The following is a 15286-nucleotide window of genomic DNA, read 5'->3' as shown; positions in this document are numbered from 1 at the left end:
ATTCTAATTGCTCGAGTCTGCTCCTCTGACTTCCTATTGCGTTGTCTAATTCTGTAATTTTGTTGTTAATCTTTTGGATTTCTGAATGCTCTCTATGGATTCTTGCAACTTATTAATTTTTCCACTATGTTCTTGAATAATCTTTTTGAGTTCTTCAACTGCTTTATCAGTGTGTTCCTTGGCTTTTTCTGTAGATTGCCTTATTTCATTTCTGAGGTCATCCCTGATGTCTTGAAGCATTCTGTAAATTAGTTTTTTATATTCTGTATCTGGCAATTCCAGGATTGTATCTTCATTTGGTAAAGATTTTGATTCTTTAGTTTGGGGAGTCGTAGATGCAGTCATGGTCTGCTTCTTTATGTGGTTTGATATCGACTGCTGTCTCCAAGCCATCACTAAGATATTGTAGTGATTTATTCTATATTTGCTCACTGAGTCTCATCTCGTTTTGTTTTCTTTCAATATACATAGATGGGCTACTAGATTGAGCTGTCTTGATTGTTGTAGCCCTTGACTCACTTATGTCCTATTACCAGCTGGTTTGGGGTGTTACCAGGTATATAAGCCTGAGTCCATTCACTATTCTTGAGTAGAATCTGATTTTGGGTCCACCTAGAGAAGTAGTGGTGATAGTTGTGTGCACCAAACCTTAGGCCCCCAATGCAAGTACCTCTACAGATTGGTAGGTGTCACCCTCCTTAGACCCCTAAGGCAGGAGGCTAGGTGGTCTGGGGGAGCTTCAGCCCTCAGTTCCCTGTTGTGGGTCAGTGAGGGCTCCGTTGAATATGCAGAGGTATCAGACCTGGGAAACTTGTCTTTCCAGTAAATCCACTAAAACAATTGCAGTCAGATCCCTATCAGAAAAGCCTTTGCATTATAATAGCCACCTCGTTCCCTGTAGGGATGAAAGCCCAAGACTGTGGATCACATATGCTTGGCTGTGTTTTTCTGTGTTTTTAGTCCAATTAGGGAAGGATTTTTGGTCCCTGGGTTTTTTGTAGTTGCTTCTCTCAGGCCGGAAGAATGGGTTAGGAAAAGACCAAAAAAAAAGGAAAAGAAAAACCGCAGAGCAGTTCTCCCTCTGGCTCAGGAAATTCCAATGTTAATGAAGCTGCCTGGGAAGGGGAGGGGAGGGTTCAGATAAACAGGAGAGAGTAGCACCCCAGAATATAGACAAGTTACTTATCTTGCTTGGGATGACTGTTTTATCTGAGATTCCCAAGGGGCGCGTCGCCTGTGTGCGCTGGCTGGGTGGAGATTGTCCCTGATGATCAGGCCCGCTTCCTGTGCTTGCGCTGTCTCAGAAGCTGCGGTTAGTTCCTCTGCTCCCAGTCCAAAGCCCAGCGCCAAGGTTCCCCGGCAGGGATGCTGCCCTCCCAGCTCCAAAACCAGTCGCTGCCTCCCGGTGACTTCTCCTCCTGTCAGCCGCGTCGCTGTGCTGCCTGCGTGCACTGGCTGGGCTTCCCCCGAGGTCAGTTCAGGGAAGTAGCGCTGTTCCCCGTTTTTGTGCTGTCTGAGGATGCCCTGCTCAGCTCCCCGGCGCCCAGTCCAAAGCCTAGCGCCAAGGTTTCCTGACTCGGACGCTGGCTCCAGGCTCCGAAAACAGTCGCTGCTTCCCCATGGTTGTTCGTTCTCAGTCTCTGTCACTCAGGTCAACTCTTTAAATCTGTGTTTGTTGGTCAGGGTTCATAGATTGTCGTGTATGTGATCGATTCACTTGTTTTTCCGAGTCTTTGTTGCAAGAGGGATCCGAGGTAGCGTCTACCTCGTCAGCCATCTTGGCCCCACCTCCTTGTTCAGAATAGACATTTTTACAATGTTAAGTCTTCCTATCCGTGAGCGAGGTATGTTTTCCCACTTATGTAGGCCTCTTTTGGTTTCTTGCAGTAGTGTCCTGTACTTTTCTTTGTATAGGTCTTTTACATCTCTGGCAAGATTTATTCCTAAGTATTTTATCTTTCCTGGGGCTACTGTAAATGATATTGATTTGATGATTTGCTCCTCGATGTTCTTTTTGTTGGTGTAGAGGAATCCAACTGATTTTTGTATGTTTATCTTGTATCCTGATACTCTGCTGAACTCTTCTACTTCAGTAGTTTTCTTGAGGATTCTATAGGGTTTTCTGTGTATAAGATCATGTTATCTCCAAATAGAGATCCTTTTACTTCTTCCTTACCAATCTGGATGCCCTCTATTTCTTCATGTAGCCTAATTGCTCTGGCTAGGGCCTCCAGCACAGTGTTGAATAAGGGCGGTGATAAAGGACATCCTTGTCTGGTTTCCAATCTTAAGCGGAATGCTTTCAGACTCCCTCCATTTTGGATGATGTTGGCTATTGGCTTTTTATAAGTGCCCTTTATTATGTTGAGGAATTTTACTTCTATTCCTATTTTGCTGAGGGTTTTTATTATGAATGGGTGTTGAACTTTGTCACATGCCTTTTCTGCATCAATTGATAAAATCATGTGGTTCTTGTCTTTTGTTTTATTTATATGATGGATTCCAATAATTGTTTTTCTAATATTGAACCATCCCTGCATACCTGGTATGAATCCCACTTGGTCATGGTGCATTATTTTTTTTGATATGTTGTTGAATTTGATTAGCTGGGATTTTGTTGAGGATTTTTGTATCTGTGTTCCTGAGGGATATAGGTCTGTAATTTTCTTTTTTTGTGGTGTCTTTACCTGGTTTTGGTATCAGGGATATGGTGGCTTCATAGAATGAGTTTGGTAGTATTCCGTCCTTTTGTATGCTCTGAAATTTAGTGGTGTTAACTCTTCTCTGAAAGATTGGTAGAACTCTGCAGTGAAGCTTCTGGGCCAGGGCTTTTTTTTGTTGGGAGTTTTTTGATTGCCTTTTCAATCTCCTCTTTCATTAAGGATCTATTTTGTTGTTCTACCACTGTTTGTGGTAGTTGAGGTGTAGGTAGTGTGTTTCTAGGAATTCATCCATTTCTTCTAGGTTTTCAGATTTGTTAGAGTACAGTTTTTCGTAGTAATCTGATATGATTGTTTTAATTTCAGTTGGGTCTGTTGTCATATCACCCATCTCATTTCTTATTGGGGTTATTTGCTTCCTCTCCTCTTTTTCTTTTGTCAGTTTGGCCAATGGTTTATCAAGTTTGTTGATTTTTTTCAAAGAACCAGCTTTTGGTCTTGTTAATTCTTTTAATTGTTTTTCTGTTTTCTTTAGTTTTGCTCTAATTTTTATTATTTGTTTTCTTCTGGTGCCTGTGGGTTTCTTTTGTTGTTCTCTTTCTATTTCTTCAAGTTGTAGGGATAATTCTTTGATTTTGGCCCTTTCTTCTTTTTGGATGTGTGCATTCATTTATATAAATTGACCTCTGAGTACTACTTTCGCTGTGTCCCAAAGGTTCTGATAGGAAGTGTTGTTATTCTCAATGGATTTTATGAATTTCTTTATTCCATCCTTAATGTCTTCTATAATCCAGTCTTTTTTGACCAGGGTATTGTTTAGTTTCCAAGTGTTTGATTTCTTTTCCCTGTTTTTTCTGTTATTGATTTCCACTTTTATGGCCTTATGGTCAGAGTAGATGCTTTGTAATATTTCAATGTTTTGGATTCTGCTAAGGCTTGCTTTATGACCTAATATGTGGTGTATTCTAGAGAATGTTCCATGTACACTAGAAAATAAGGTGTACTTGTTTGCTGTTGGGTGGAGTGTTCTGTATATGTCTGTGAAGTCAGTTTGGTTTATTGTGGCACTTAGATCTTTTGTGTGTCTTTATTGAGCGTCTTTCTGGATGTCCTGTCGTTCACCAAAAGTGGTGTGCTGATGTCTCCTACTATTATTGTGGAGCTGTCTATCTCACTTTTCAATGCTGATAGTTTTTTTTTATATGTATCTTCCAGCCCTGTAACTGGTTGCATAAATTTTTAATATGGTTATATCTTCTTGTTATATTGTCCCTTTAATCATTATATAGTGTCCTTCCTTATCCTTTGTGGTGGATTGAACTTCAAAGTCTATTTTGTCAGAAATTAATATTGCCACTCCTGCCCTTTTTTGATGTTGTTTGCTTGATACATATTTTTTCCATCCTTTGAGTTTTAGTTTGTTTGTGTCTCTAAGTCTAAGGTGTATCTCTTGTAGGCAGCATATAGACGGATCTTGTTTTTTAATCCATTCTGCCACTCTCTTTCTCTTTATTGATGCATTTAGTCCATTTACATTCAGGGTAGTTATGGATAGGTATGAATTCAGTGGTATCATTTTGATGTCTTTTTTGTGTATTGTTGACAGTTTCTTTTTCCCACTTAATTTTATGTGCTGAGCAGATTACATATTGTCCCTTCCTCATATTTGTTGTTATTTTGTTTCTGCTGAGTCTGTATTTTTCCCATGTATTTTATTTTGATGAGTAGGATAGTTTGTCTCCTTTGTGATTACCCTATTATTTACCCCATTTTTCGAAATTTAAACCTAACTTTAATTTCTTTGTATCGCCTTATCTTCCTCTCCATATGGAAGATCTCTGATTATATTTCTTATTCCCTCTTTATTGTTTTAATGTTGTCTTCTGTTACTTAACAACATCGCTGTTGCCCTGTTTTCAGCTTTTTTTTTAATCTTGATTTATTTTTTTGATTTCCCTTTCTGGGTTGACTTCTTATTGCTCCGCCCAGTGTTCTAGTCTTGGGTTGATACCTGGTATTGTTGATATTGTAACGAAAGAACTCCCTTTTGTATTTCTTGTAGTTTTGGTTGGGTGTTTACGAATTCCCTAAACTTCAGGTTATCTGGAAATATCCTCATTTCACCTTCATATTTGAGAGATGTGCTGGATATATGGTTCTTGGTTGGCAATTTTTTTTCCTTCAATTTTTTAAGTAAGTCATCCCATTGCCTTCTTGCCTGCATGGTTTCTGCCGAGTAGTTCAAGCTTATTCTTATTGGCTTTCCTTTGTAGGTGACTTCGTTTATCCCTAGCTGCTCTTTAAATTCTCTTTATCTTTGGTTTTTGGCAAGTTTGATTGTAATACGTCTTGGTCACTTTCTTTTAACATCTACCTTATGTGGAGTCCGATGAGCATCTTGGATGGATATCTTCTCATTTTTCATGATATCAGGGAAGTTTTCTGCCAACAAATCTTCCACAATTCTCTTTGTATTTTCTGTTATCCTTCCCCGTTCTGTTATTTCCATCACTTGTAGGTTGTTTCTCTTGATAGAGTGGCACATGATTCTTAAGGTTTCTTCGTTTTTTTTTTTAATTCTCGTTTCTGATTTTTCTTCAGATATATTAGTGCCAAATGCTTTATCTTCAAGTTCAGAAATTCTGTCTTCCACTTGCTCAGATCTGCTTCTCTGACTTTCTGGTGAGTTGTCTACTTCTGTAATCTTATTGTTAATCTTCTGAATTTCTGATTGGTGTGTATCTATGGATTTTTCCAGCTTATTAAATTTTTCATTATGTTCCTGAATAATCTTTTTAATTTCTTTAATTGCTTTATCTGTGTGTTCCTTGGCTTGTTTTGCATATAGCCTCATTTCCTTCCTGATGTCTTGAAGTGTTCTGTTTATTAATGTTTTGTATTCTGCCTCTGGTAATTATTGGAAGGCACTTTCATCTAGAAGATCCCTGGATTCCCTGAGAGCTTGTTGAGGCAATCATGGTCTGTTTCTTTATGTGACTTTAGACTGTCGTCTCTGAGCCATCTATAAGTTGTTTTATTAGTTTATGTTTGCTTACTGCGTCGTAGGTTCTTGCTTTGTTTTGTTTTGATGTGCCCAAATGGGTTGCTTGAGTGAGCTAACTTGATTATTTTCGCTTTTGGAGATCTCTCGTTCTGTCCCCAGATGGCTAGAGTTTTTATCAGGTATATGAGTCTAGGAGTCCATTCACTTTTCTTGTGTGAATTCAGCTCAGGCGTCTAGGTAGCTGATCATCAAGTGCGTGGTACAGGCTCTGTCCTACAGTCTTCAAGGGGCAGGGGTGATTGGTGTAGGCATCGGTGTCTGGTTGCAGCAGTGATCACACCCTGAATTAGGCAGGGGCTGAGAATCATCCCCCTCGTTTCTCTGAGGAAAGTGTGTCCCTGTTTCCTACAGTGTACAGGTGGGTGGGTTCTGTAGACGGACCATGGGCACCCCGTGTTTTTGGTTGTAAGGACTGGGAGATAGCAGTTATCCTTGGACTCCTTTCGTGGGTGGCCAGGTGACCTGAGTGGAGCTACCAGTCTTTAGGCCCCTGGTATGGGTAGGTGAGGACCCTGTTTAATAGGCAATGCAATGTCAAACATCAAACACCCACCTCTTTGCCGCACAGGTGAAATGATTGGAGTCTGCCAACAAGGGCATATCCTCCTGAAATAGGCCTGCACAGGTCCATGCAGAGGAAACGGTACTCAAAAGTGCACGGACCGTTTATGCCCAGACAGGAGTTGCTTCTGTCCTGAACTCCCCTGGTTAGTGGAGCTGACAAATTATCTTTTCCCTTAATTGCAAATTTATTCGTTCTCCAGGGTCAGAAGGATGGGTCTAGGCGCTCAACAGGGCCTGAGGCCCAGGGCAGTCAGCCGCTGAAACCGGCTTAGGAGTGGGGGCGGAGCGCGGTAAAATATATGCAAGTACTTAGCTTTTGCCGAGAGCGCCGTTTTTCTCTGGTTCCGGAGATGTGAGTAGGCTGTGTGGTTAACTGGTTATCCCTGAGGAAACTGCGCCCTATCACTAGTACCACCCTGCCGCCGCCGCTCTGGGATTGGTGCCTGAGGGCTCCTTGTTATTCAGTTCCGGTACCTCCTCTCCGCTTCTGAACTGTCTCTTCTGCCTGCCCCTCAGTTTGTTTTCTAAGTTTGCCTTTGATGTTCTGGGCTCCTAGTTTGTCATAAATATACTTGTTTCACTGGGTCTTTGTTGTAAAGAGGGCCCGCTGGAAGTGTCCATCTATTCCGCTATATTGGCTCTGCCTCCCTTGTTTTACTTTAGATGAAGGTTTACAGAATAAACTAGTTTCTCATTAAACAGTTAGTACACACATTGTTTTATGACATTGATGAACAACCCCACAACGTGTCAACACTCTCCCTTTCCAACCTTAGGTTCCCTGTTACCAGCTTTCCTGTCCCCTCCTGCCTTTTAGTCCTTGCCCCAGGGCTGGTGTGGTCCTTATAGCCTTGTTTTGTTTTATGGGCCTGTCCAATCCTTGGCTGAAGTGTGGACCTGAGGAGTGACTTCATTACTCACTTGGCCAAGTGCCTTTTCTGTATCAATTGATAAGATCATGTGGTTCTTGTCTTTTGTTTTATTTTTGTGATGTATTACATTGATTGTTTTTCTAACAGTTGAACCATCCCTGCATACCTGATATGAATCCCACTTGGTTATGAATTATTTTTTTGATATGTTGTTGAATTCTATCAACTAGAATTTTGTTGAGGATTTTTACGTTTGTGTTCATGAGGGATATTGGTTTGTAATTTATGTGGTGTCTTTATCTGGTTTTGGTATTAGGGTTATTCTGGCTTCATAGAATGAGTTTGGGAGTATTCCACTCTTTCCTATGCTCTGAAATACCTTTAGTAGTAATGGTGTTAACTCTTTTCTGAATGTGTGGTAGAATTCTCCAGTGAAGCCATCAGGGCAAGGTTTGTTGTTGTTGGAAGTTCTTTTTATTACCTTTTCAATCTCTTTTCCTGTTATGGGTCTGTTCAGATTTTCAAAAAAAAAATTTTGTTAGTTTAGGTAGGTATTGTGTTTCTAGAAATTTGTCCATTTCCTCTAGGTTTTCAAATTTGTTGAAATACAGTTTTTCATAGTGCTCTGTTATGATCCTTTTTATTTCAGTTGGGTCTGTTGTAACATCCCACATTTCATTTCTTATTTATTTATTTTGCATCCTGTCCTGTTTTTCTTTTGTCAGTTTGGCCAGTCATTTGTTGATCCTTTCATAGAACCAACTTTTGGGGTTTTTGAATCTTTCTATTGTTTTTATATTCTTTATTTCATTTATTTCTTCTTTGATCTTTATTATTTCCTTTCTTCTGGTGGCTGTGGGTCTCTTGCTGTTCTCTTTTTATTTGTTCAAGTTGTGTAGTGAATGTTTTGATTTTGTCCCTTTCCTGTTTTTTGATGTATGCATGTATTGGCATACATTGATCTCTGAGAGCTGGCTTTTTTTCCCCCAAAGGTTTTGGTGTGATGTGTTTTCATTCTTGTTTGATTCCAGTCATTTTTTGATTCCATCTTTGATTTCTTTTCTTACCCAGTGGTTTTGAAGCAGGGTGTTATTCAGTTTCCATGTAATTGATTTTTTTTCCTTGCTCTTCCTATTGTTAATTTCTACTTTGATGGCATTGTGATCAGAGAGATTACTTTGTATTATCTCAGTGTTTTGGATTTTGTTGAGAGTTGCTTTGTAGCCGAAGATGTTGTCTGTTTTGTAGAACAGTCTGTGTGCATAGGAAAAAAATGTGTACTTTGCAACTGTTGGGTGGAGTGTTCTGCATATGTCTATGAGGTGAAGTTGGCTGATGATGCCCTTTAGATCGTTTGTATCTTTGTCGAGTTTCTTTCGAGATGTTCTGTCCTTTAGTGTGAATGGTGTGTTGTCATCTCCTACTAGTATTGTGGAACTGTCAATTTCTCTTCAGTGCTGTTAGAGTTTGTTTTATGTATTTTGGAACTCTTTTATTGGGTACATAGATATTTATTATGTTTATGTCTTCATGATGGATCATCCCTTTAATCTTCATATAATGCCCTTTGTCTTTTATGGTGGATTTATTTTATCTGAGATTAGTATTGCCACTTTCGCTCTTTTTTGTAGCTGTTTGCTTGATACTTTTTTTTGTCCTTTGATTTTTAATAAATTTACATCTTTGTTTCTATCTGTTTTATTTTTCTACCCATTCTGTTGCTTTCTGTGTCTTTATGACTGCATTTAGTCCATTTACATTCAGTGTAATTATTGATACGTGTTCGTTTATAACTGTCATTTTGTAGGGCTTTTTTTTGTGGTGCTGACTTTTTCTTTGTTCCTCTTACTCTCCTGTGCTGTATTCTTTTTGTTTGTGGATTTTTTTTCATTTCTTTTGTTTTTGTAGATTTTGTTTACTGAGACTTTACGTTTTTTTTTTTTTGATGAGTAAGTTTGTTAACTTTCTTTGTGGTTACCTTGAAATTTACCCGTAACTTCCTAGGGTTGAACCAGTCTATTATTACTTGGTATCACCTTGCTTTCCTCTCCATTAGAAGGTTCTATACCTGCACTGTTTATTCCCTCTTTTATTGTTCTGATGTTGTTGCCATTTACAGATTAACCTCCCTGGTTCCCTGTTGCAATTCTTTTGATTTTGGATAGTCCTTGAGAGTTCATTTCCTAGGTTGGTATCTGGCTGATACAATGTTGCATCCTATATTCAGGGCGTGTTCTGATGTTTTTGTTCTCAAACCAAAGGACTCTCTTTAACACTTCTTGTTAAGTTTGGTTTCATTTTTATATATTCCCTTAATTTCTGTTTATCTGGAAATATCCTAATTTCACCATCATATTGGAGCAAGAGTTTTACATGATATATTATTCTTGATTGGCAATTTTTTTCCTTTAAGGTTTTATATATGTCATACCATTGCCTTCTTGCCTGCATGGTTTCTGTCGAGTAATACAAATGTAGTCTTATTGTTTCTCCTCTGTATGTGACTTCATTTTTCTCGAGCTGCTTTCAGGATTCTTTATTTGTCTTTGGTTTTAGCGAGTGTGATTATGATATACCTTGGTGATTTTCTTTTGGGATCTGTCATATACGGAGTTTCTTGAGCTTCTTGGATGGTCAGCTTCTCATCTTGCATGATATTAGGGAAGTTTTCCATCAGCAATTCTTAAGTGACCCTCTTTGTGTTTTTCATTTTCTCCCTCTTCTGGAACCCCGATCCCTCGCTCATTTTTGCTTTTCATTTTATCCCACATTATTCTCAGGATTTCTTTATTTTTCCTTGCCCTTTTTTCTGATTTTTCCTCAAGCAAAGTTGTATGCAAGTATTTGTCTTCAACTGAGCTGATCCTGTCTTCCATTGTTTGTAACCTGTTCCTTAGAACTTGTCTGACTGTCCATTTCTGAAATCTTGTGGTTTATTTTTTGGATTTCTAATTGCTGTTTTTGTATAATTTCTAGCTGTGAATTTATTTTGACATTTTGTTCTGTATTATTTTCCTGAATTCTTCCATTGTTTTGTCTGTCTTTTCTATGATTTTCTCAACTTTTACTCATATTTTGTCTGATTTTTGCTTCAACTCTTGGATAGCTCTGAATGTTAAAGATCTGACTTCCCTCTCAGGCAATTCCAGTGCCTTCTTTTCTACTGGAAGGTTATCTGCTGTTTTATTTTGAACGCTTCTGGAACCATCCTGTTCATATATATATATATATATTTTGTGTTGTCTTCAGGACATTCAGTAGTGATTTTCTTTATTTGTTGATTGTAGATTTGTTTGTTTAATCCTGCTTTTTTGTTTTATTTGGTTATGTCTGAGCAGGCAGGCTGTGTGCTCTTTGTTTTTTTCTTGTTGGTGGCCAGTGTTTCTCACCATCTTGTCCAATGGACAGGGCCAGTTGCTGAGCTGTAGTGCAGCAGGGCAGATCCAGTAGAAGCGGAGGCCTGGGATGGGTCGTTTGTGGTATGTACTGGGGCCAACAGGGTGGGACCCGTGCTTGGTGCAGGGCAGGTTCTTGAAGACCATACATGTGCTGCTCGGGGATGTTATGTTCAGTGCACGGTCCAGATAGGCAGGAGGGAGGGGGGAAGTTGTGGTGTATGGAGGTGTGTGTGGGATAAAAGTGAAAGAGGAGAAACAGGAGCCCAAAAAAGTGCTGAGGGAGCTTGCTGTTGGAGTGATGCAGACCCAGGGATGCTGTGTGCTGGTGGCTTTCTAGCGCTGTGTGGTGAGGTACAGCCTGTCAAGAAGGGACAGATATGGCACATGCTGCTAGATGGGCAGTAGAAAGGAAAGGAAGGAAGGGAGAGATAGATAAAAAACTGGATTAAAAAAGGAGAAGAAAGGCACATGTGGCTAGTTGATTGGGAGAAAGGAATGGAAGCAATGTGGAGAGAGATAATAAACCAAGAAAAAAAGATGCAGGTGGTTTGGAAGAAGGACAGGAAGGGAGGTAGAGAGAGACAAGAAACCAAGAGAAAAAAAAAAGAGAAGAAAAATGCCCCAAGGGAGCCTGCCAGAAGTGTGTCCCCAGCTAACAGCACTGCACAGCCCGTCAGGAAGGAGCAGAGATGGCACTCGGCACCAGGTGTTCATGAGAAGAATAAGGAAGGAATGTAGAGATAGACAAGAAACTGTGGGAAAAAAGAAAGATGGTAAGGAAAAAAATGCCCTAAGGGAAGCGGGTCCCCAGCCTACTGACACTGCATAGCCTGTCAAGAAGGAGTGGAGATGACACATGGCACCAGCTATTCAGGAGAAGGGTAAGGAAAGAGGGTAGAGGGAGACAAGGAATTGAGGGAAGAAGAAAAAAAATCCCCAAGGGATTCCACTGGCTTGGCTGTGTGGACCAGGGAAGTGGGTCCCAAGTCACTAGACTGCATAGCCCATCTAGAAGGGGCGTAGATGGCACCCAGTGCCAGGTATTCAGGAGACAGGAAAAGAAGGAAAGTAGACAGAGATGGGAAACCAAAAAATGAAGAAAAACAAAGAAAAAAGAAAAATAAAAAAAAAAGAGATGCCCCCAGGGATCCCACCAGTGTGTCATCACAGACTGGGGAAGTGGCTCCCCAGCAGTGTGGCACTGCACAGCCCATCTAGAAGGAGCAGAGATGGCACATGTTGCCAGGTGTTCAGGAGAAAAGAAGGGAAGGATGGTAGAGATAGTAGAAATTGAGCAAAGAAGAAAAATCCTCCAGGGATCCGACCAATGTGGCGGTGCCAACCAGGGATGCGGCTCCCCAGTCAAGCGGCACTTTGTAGCCTGTCAAGAAGTAGCAGAGATGGCACAGGGAGCCAGGTGTTCAAGAGAAAGGAAGGGAAGAAGGTGAGAGAGAGAGAGAGAGAGAGAAGAAACCAAAAAGAAGCCAAAAAAAAAAAAAAGGAACAGCAGCAACAAAAAGTGGCACCAGTGGAGCTGGCTGGTATGGGCGTGGCGAATCCAAGCTGCATGGCTGGTGCTTCCTTGGCTGCGACCCCAGCTTGCTGGGAAGGAGTGGAGGCTGAACAGGGGAGAGAAGGGTGTGGGGTGGGAAAGCATGTATCGCTGGCTACTGGGTGCTGTGTGTCCTGCTGGGAGCTCTGTGAAGCTGCCTCCCTGTCCTCCCTGTCCGTTGATCGCAGTGGCTGAGGAGTCCAAGATGGTGAACTCATACCATGTTTGCTGGTAGGGCCTTATTCCATTTGGTGCTTGGTTGAGTCCTTTATCTCTTCATATGATGCTTAGGGTTCTAGAATTAACTTGTCTATGTTTTACTTAGTTTTTTGGGTCTTTGCTATGGAGGGATGGCGTGATGCTTCTTTCTATAGTGTGATGTTGGCTCTGCCCCATCTAATTTATCAATATTTTTTATTGCTGTGTGTGTCCTAAGAACCCTTTGCTTTCCCCAATGTTAGATTTCTGATACAGATTTATTACTTATAAATTGGTGTATCTACTTATAAAAGTTTACTTAGATCTTGATACTTTTCACCCGTTTGTCAGTTCTACTCACTTATGACATGACGGTGGAGTAAAATAAATCTAAATGTCTCAACAGAAAATAAATATATACAGAGACAGTGGTTTCAGACTTTCAAGCACCCAAGATATTTTCTAGTTTCAAAGAGTGTTATATTTAGAGAATGGGAAGGAGTAGCAGAAATGTATTATTCTCAGTCAAAGGAGAAGAGCGTGTAAGATGCTATGGACAAACCGTAGTTTTAACGTCTCTTTTCTCTGTCTTCTTCATGTCTGTCGTTGCCCATCTTTTCCTTCCACAGTTCTCTCTGATCCTAGAGATCACAGCTTTCCATGCCTGAGTCCAACATGTTAGTAAGGGGTGTCTATCTAGAATTGCTAGTATAGCTGAAATTCTATCTAAATTTAAAAACCCATTGTAGCTTCTCACAGTGCATGAATATACTGTCCCTGAAAGAGCACTCAGGTTATAAGTAAAATAGTGTTCTATATTGATAAATCTGCTTTTACAGGTGTTTGATTTAACTATTTTCCCTGTAGAGAAAAGCAGTGATTATTGGTAAAGTACTTGAACCTAAAATCTTACTATGCCTCGGGCCTACATCAACAGTTGATTTATGTGAGATATATTAGAGTTTTGAGAGGCTGTCCAGTAGCATTTTGGGTGGGTAATTATGGATATCATATTAAAGGTTTTATTTTTTATTTCATTTTAAAAAGAGTTTTTATACTCGTCCAAATTTCATTAGAGGAAGATATAGAGAAGCAAAATAAAACCAAAACCAAAGCAAGAATTTCTCCTCATCCCAGAGTGGATGTTGTAGGTGGGATTGGGTGTACTTTGGGGTCCATCTTGCAGAGTCAATAAATGCGAATAATTTTGCAAAATTGGATGCCTATTATGCAGTACATGATTGAGAGAGTTCTGGCTGCCAAAGATCTCCTGCTTAATCAGATATCCAAATTCTACAAGGTTTATCTGATTCTAGTTAGGAAACCTCTGAGTTTTCTAAAACAGAGTGATCTTTTCAGGACTGTGGAATGAACAACAGCTCACCCAGTAATCAGTAGCATTTTGTTCCTGTTGTCACAAAAATCTTAATGTGAACAACTCTGTCCCAAAATCTACATTTATTTTTGGTCCTGAAGCCTAAGAATGGCACAGGACATTCCACTAAATCTAGAGTAGCCAATTATGTATGTGTACATATATTTTTTTTTCATGGGGGATGGGTTTTCTGCTGGTGGTGGTAGATTTTTTAACTGCTTATAGAAAAGTTAGCTGTTTTCAGTGGTTTTCTCTGAGACCTATCAACGGATTCATCTAAGTCATTTTCGTTAACCCAAGAGTCAGATACATTCATGTTATAACTCAATGCTCATATCAGGGTGTTCACAATCACATGATCAGTGGAGAAAGCTCTGTGGAGGCCAAAGTGATTTTTAAACTCCGCATATAAAGTGACTCCTTATAAAAAGTGACTTGGGATCTGAGAGGCCCTTTTTGATTTCAGTCTACTACTTTCCCCAACCTCTACATCCTATTATGTGTGCTTTTGGACTCTGAAGCAACAAGTTTAGAAAAAGAAATGAGTTTGATCATGGATGGTTTGTTGATGAGGATTGGTGACTTTGTTTTATACCCTTTTCTTTTTTATTGTTGCAGACGAAGCTACTATGGAGGAAACTGGGCCAGTTTTAGCTTTTCAGGGCTGTTGTCCTGGCTAAAGGAACACCAGGTAAAGTTTTTCTCTGATCTTTTAATTTGCTAGGTTGTATTTTGTATCACATAATAACTCTGTATTGAAGAAAGTGCTGTATTATACAGTTGCATATAGTTAAATACCTAGTTACTCTGTATGCCCAAATATAAGACAAAAATTCTTCATTAAAATAGTTTCTCAGAAAAGATATTCCAGTCTGTATAAAGTCTCACACATATTACTAATTGCTCTTTCTGTTAGTATACTTTGAACAAAAAACAACGATTTGGGGAAGACACATTAATTTGAAGTGATCTCAGTCAGTGGTGGTCTTGCATGTTTATAGAGGTCACTTGATAAAATCAGTACAAAGAAAAAGCAAGGAAAGAAATTTAATATAAATTTTGTAATTTTTTGAGAATAGAATCTCCCTATTGCAGCTGTTGGAGAGCATTGTAAAGAAGCTTTTTAGAGATCACTTGGAACATAATGTGTGAAGTGGTCTGTGTTACGAGTTTGCCAGTTTTTATGAGACACATTAAAAAAAGTCCTAATTTTACAGAAATGGTATTCGTGGCTTGAACTGAAATTCCTACTAAGAGCATATTACATGGAATCAGAAAATGCTGTATCTCAAACAGTTTAGACACGTGGGAAAGGAAGTAATATACTCTAGAAAATTATAGTCTTTTAACTAAGAATAATAATAAACAAAAAAAAAACCCAAACCACTTGCCGTCGAGTCAATGCCAACTCATGGCAACCCCATGTGTGCCAGGGTAGAACTGTGCTCCAAAGCGTTTTCAGTGGCTGATTTTTCAGAAGTGGATCGCCAGACCTTTCTTCCACTGTCTCTTTGGGTGGAGTCAAACCTCTGATCTTTTGGTTAGCAGCGAAGAGCTTAAGAATAATAATATCTAAGAGTTATTAAGCACTTCTACGTGCCAA

General features: G+C 39.7%; 1 protein-coding gene across 3 annotated transcripts in view; it reads left to right on the top strand.

The window, feature by feature from the left end:
* CHM (CHM Rab escort protein) overlaps positions 1-15286 on the top strand; it is a 232366-nt gene that overhangs the window by 50599 nt on the left and 166481 nt on the right. For all 3 annotated transcript variants that reach the window (XM_064278616.1, XM_010592695.3, XM_010592696.3), the window contains exon 3: positions 14302-14374. In XM_064278616.1, coding sequence (XP_064134686.1) covers positions 14302-14374 — 73 coding nt within the window. The remainder of the gene's footprint in view (positions 1-14301; positions 14375-15286) is intronic.

Source organism: Loxodonta africana, chromosome X, assembly GCF_030014295.1.
Source record: "Loxodonta africana isolate mLoxAfr1 chromosome X, mLoxAfr1.hap2, whole genome shotgun sequence".
NCBI classification, from domain to species: domain Eukaryota; kingdom Metazoa; phylum Chordata; class Mammalia; order Proboscidea; family Elephantidae; genus Loxodonta; species Loxodonta africana.
Note: the sequence above shows the minus strand (reverse complement) of the source record. Positions and strands in the feature narration are given on the sequence as shown.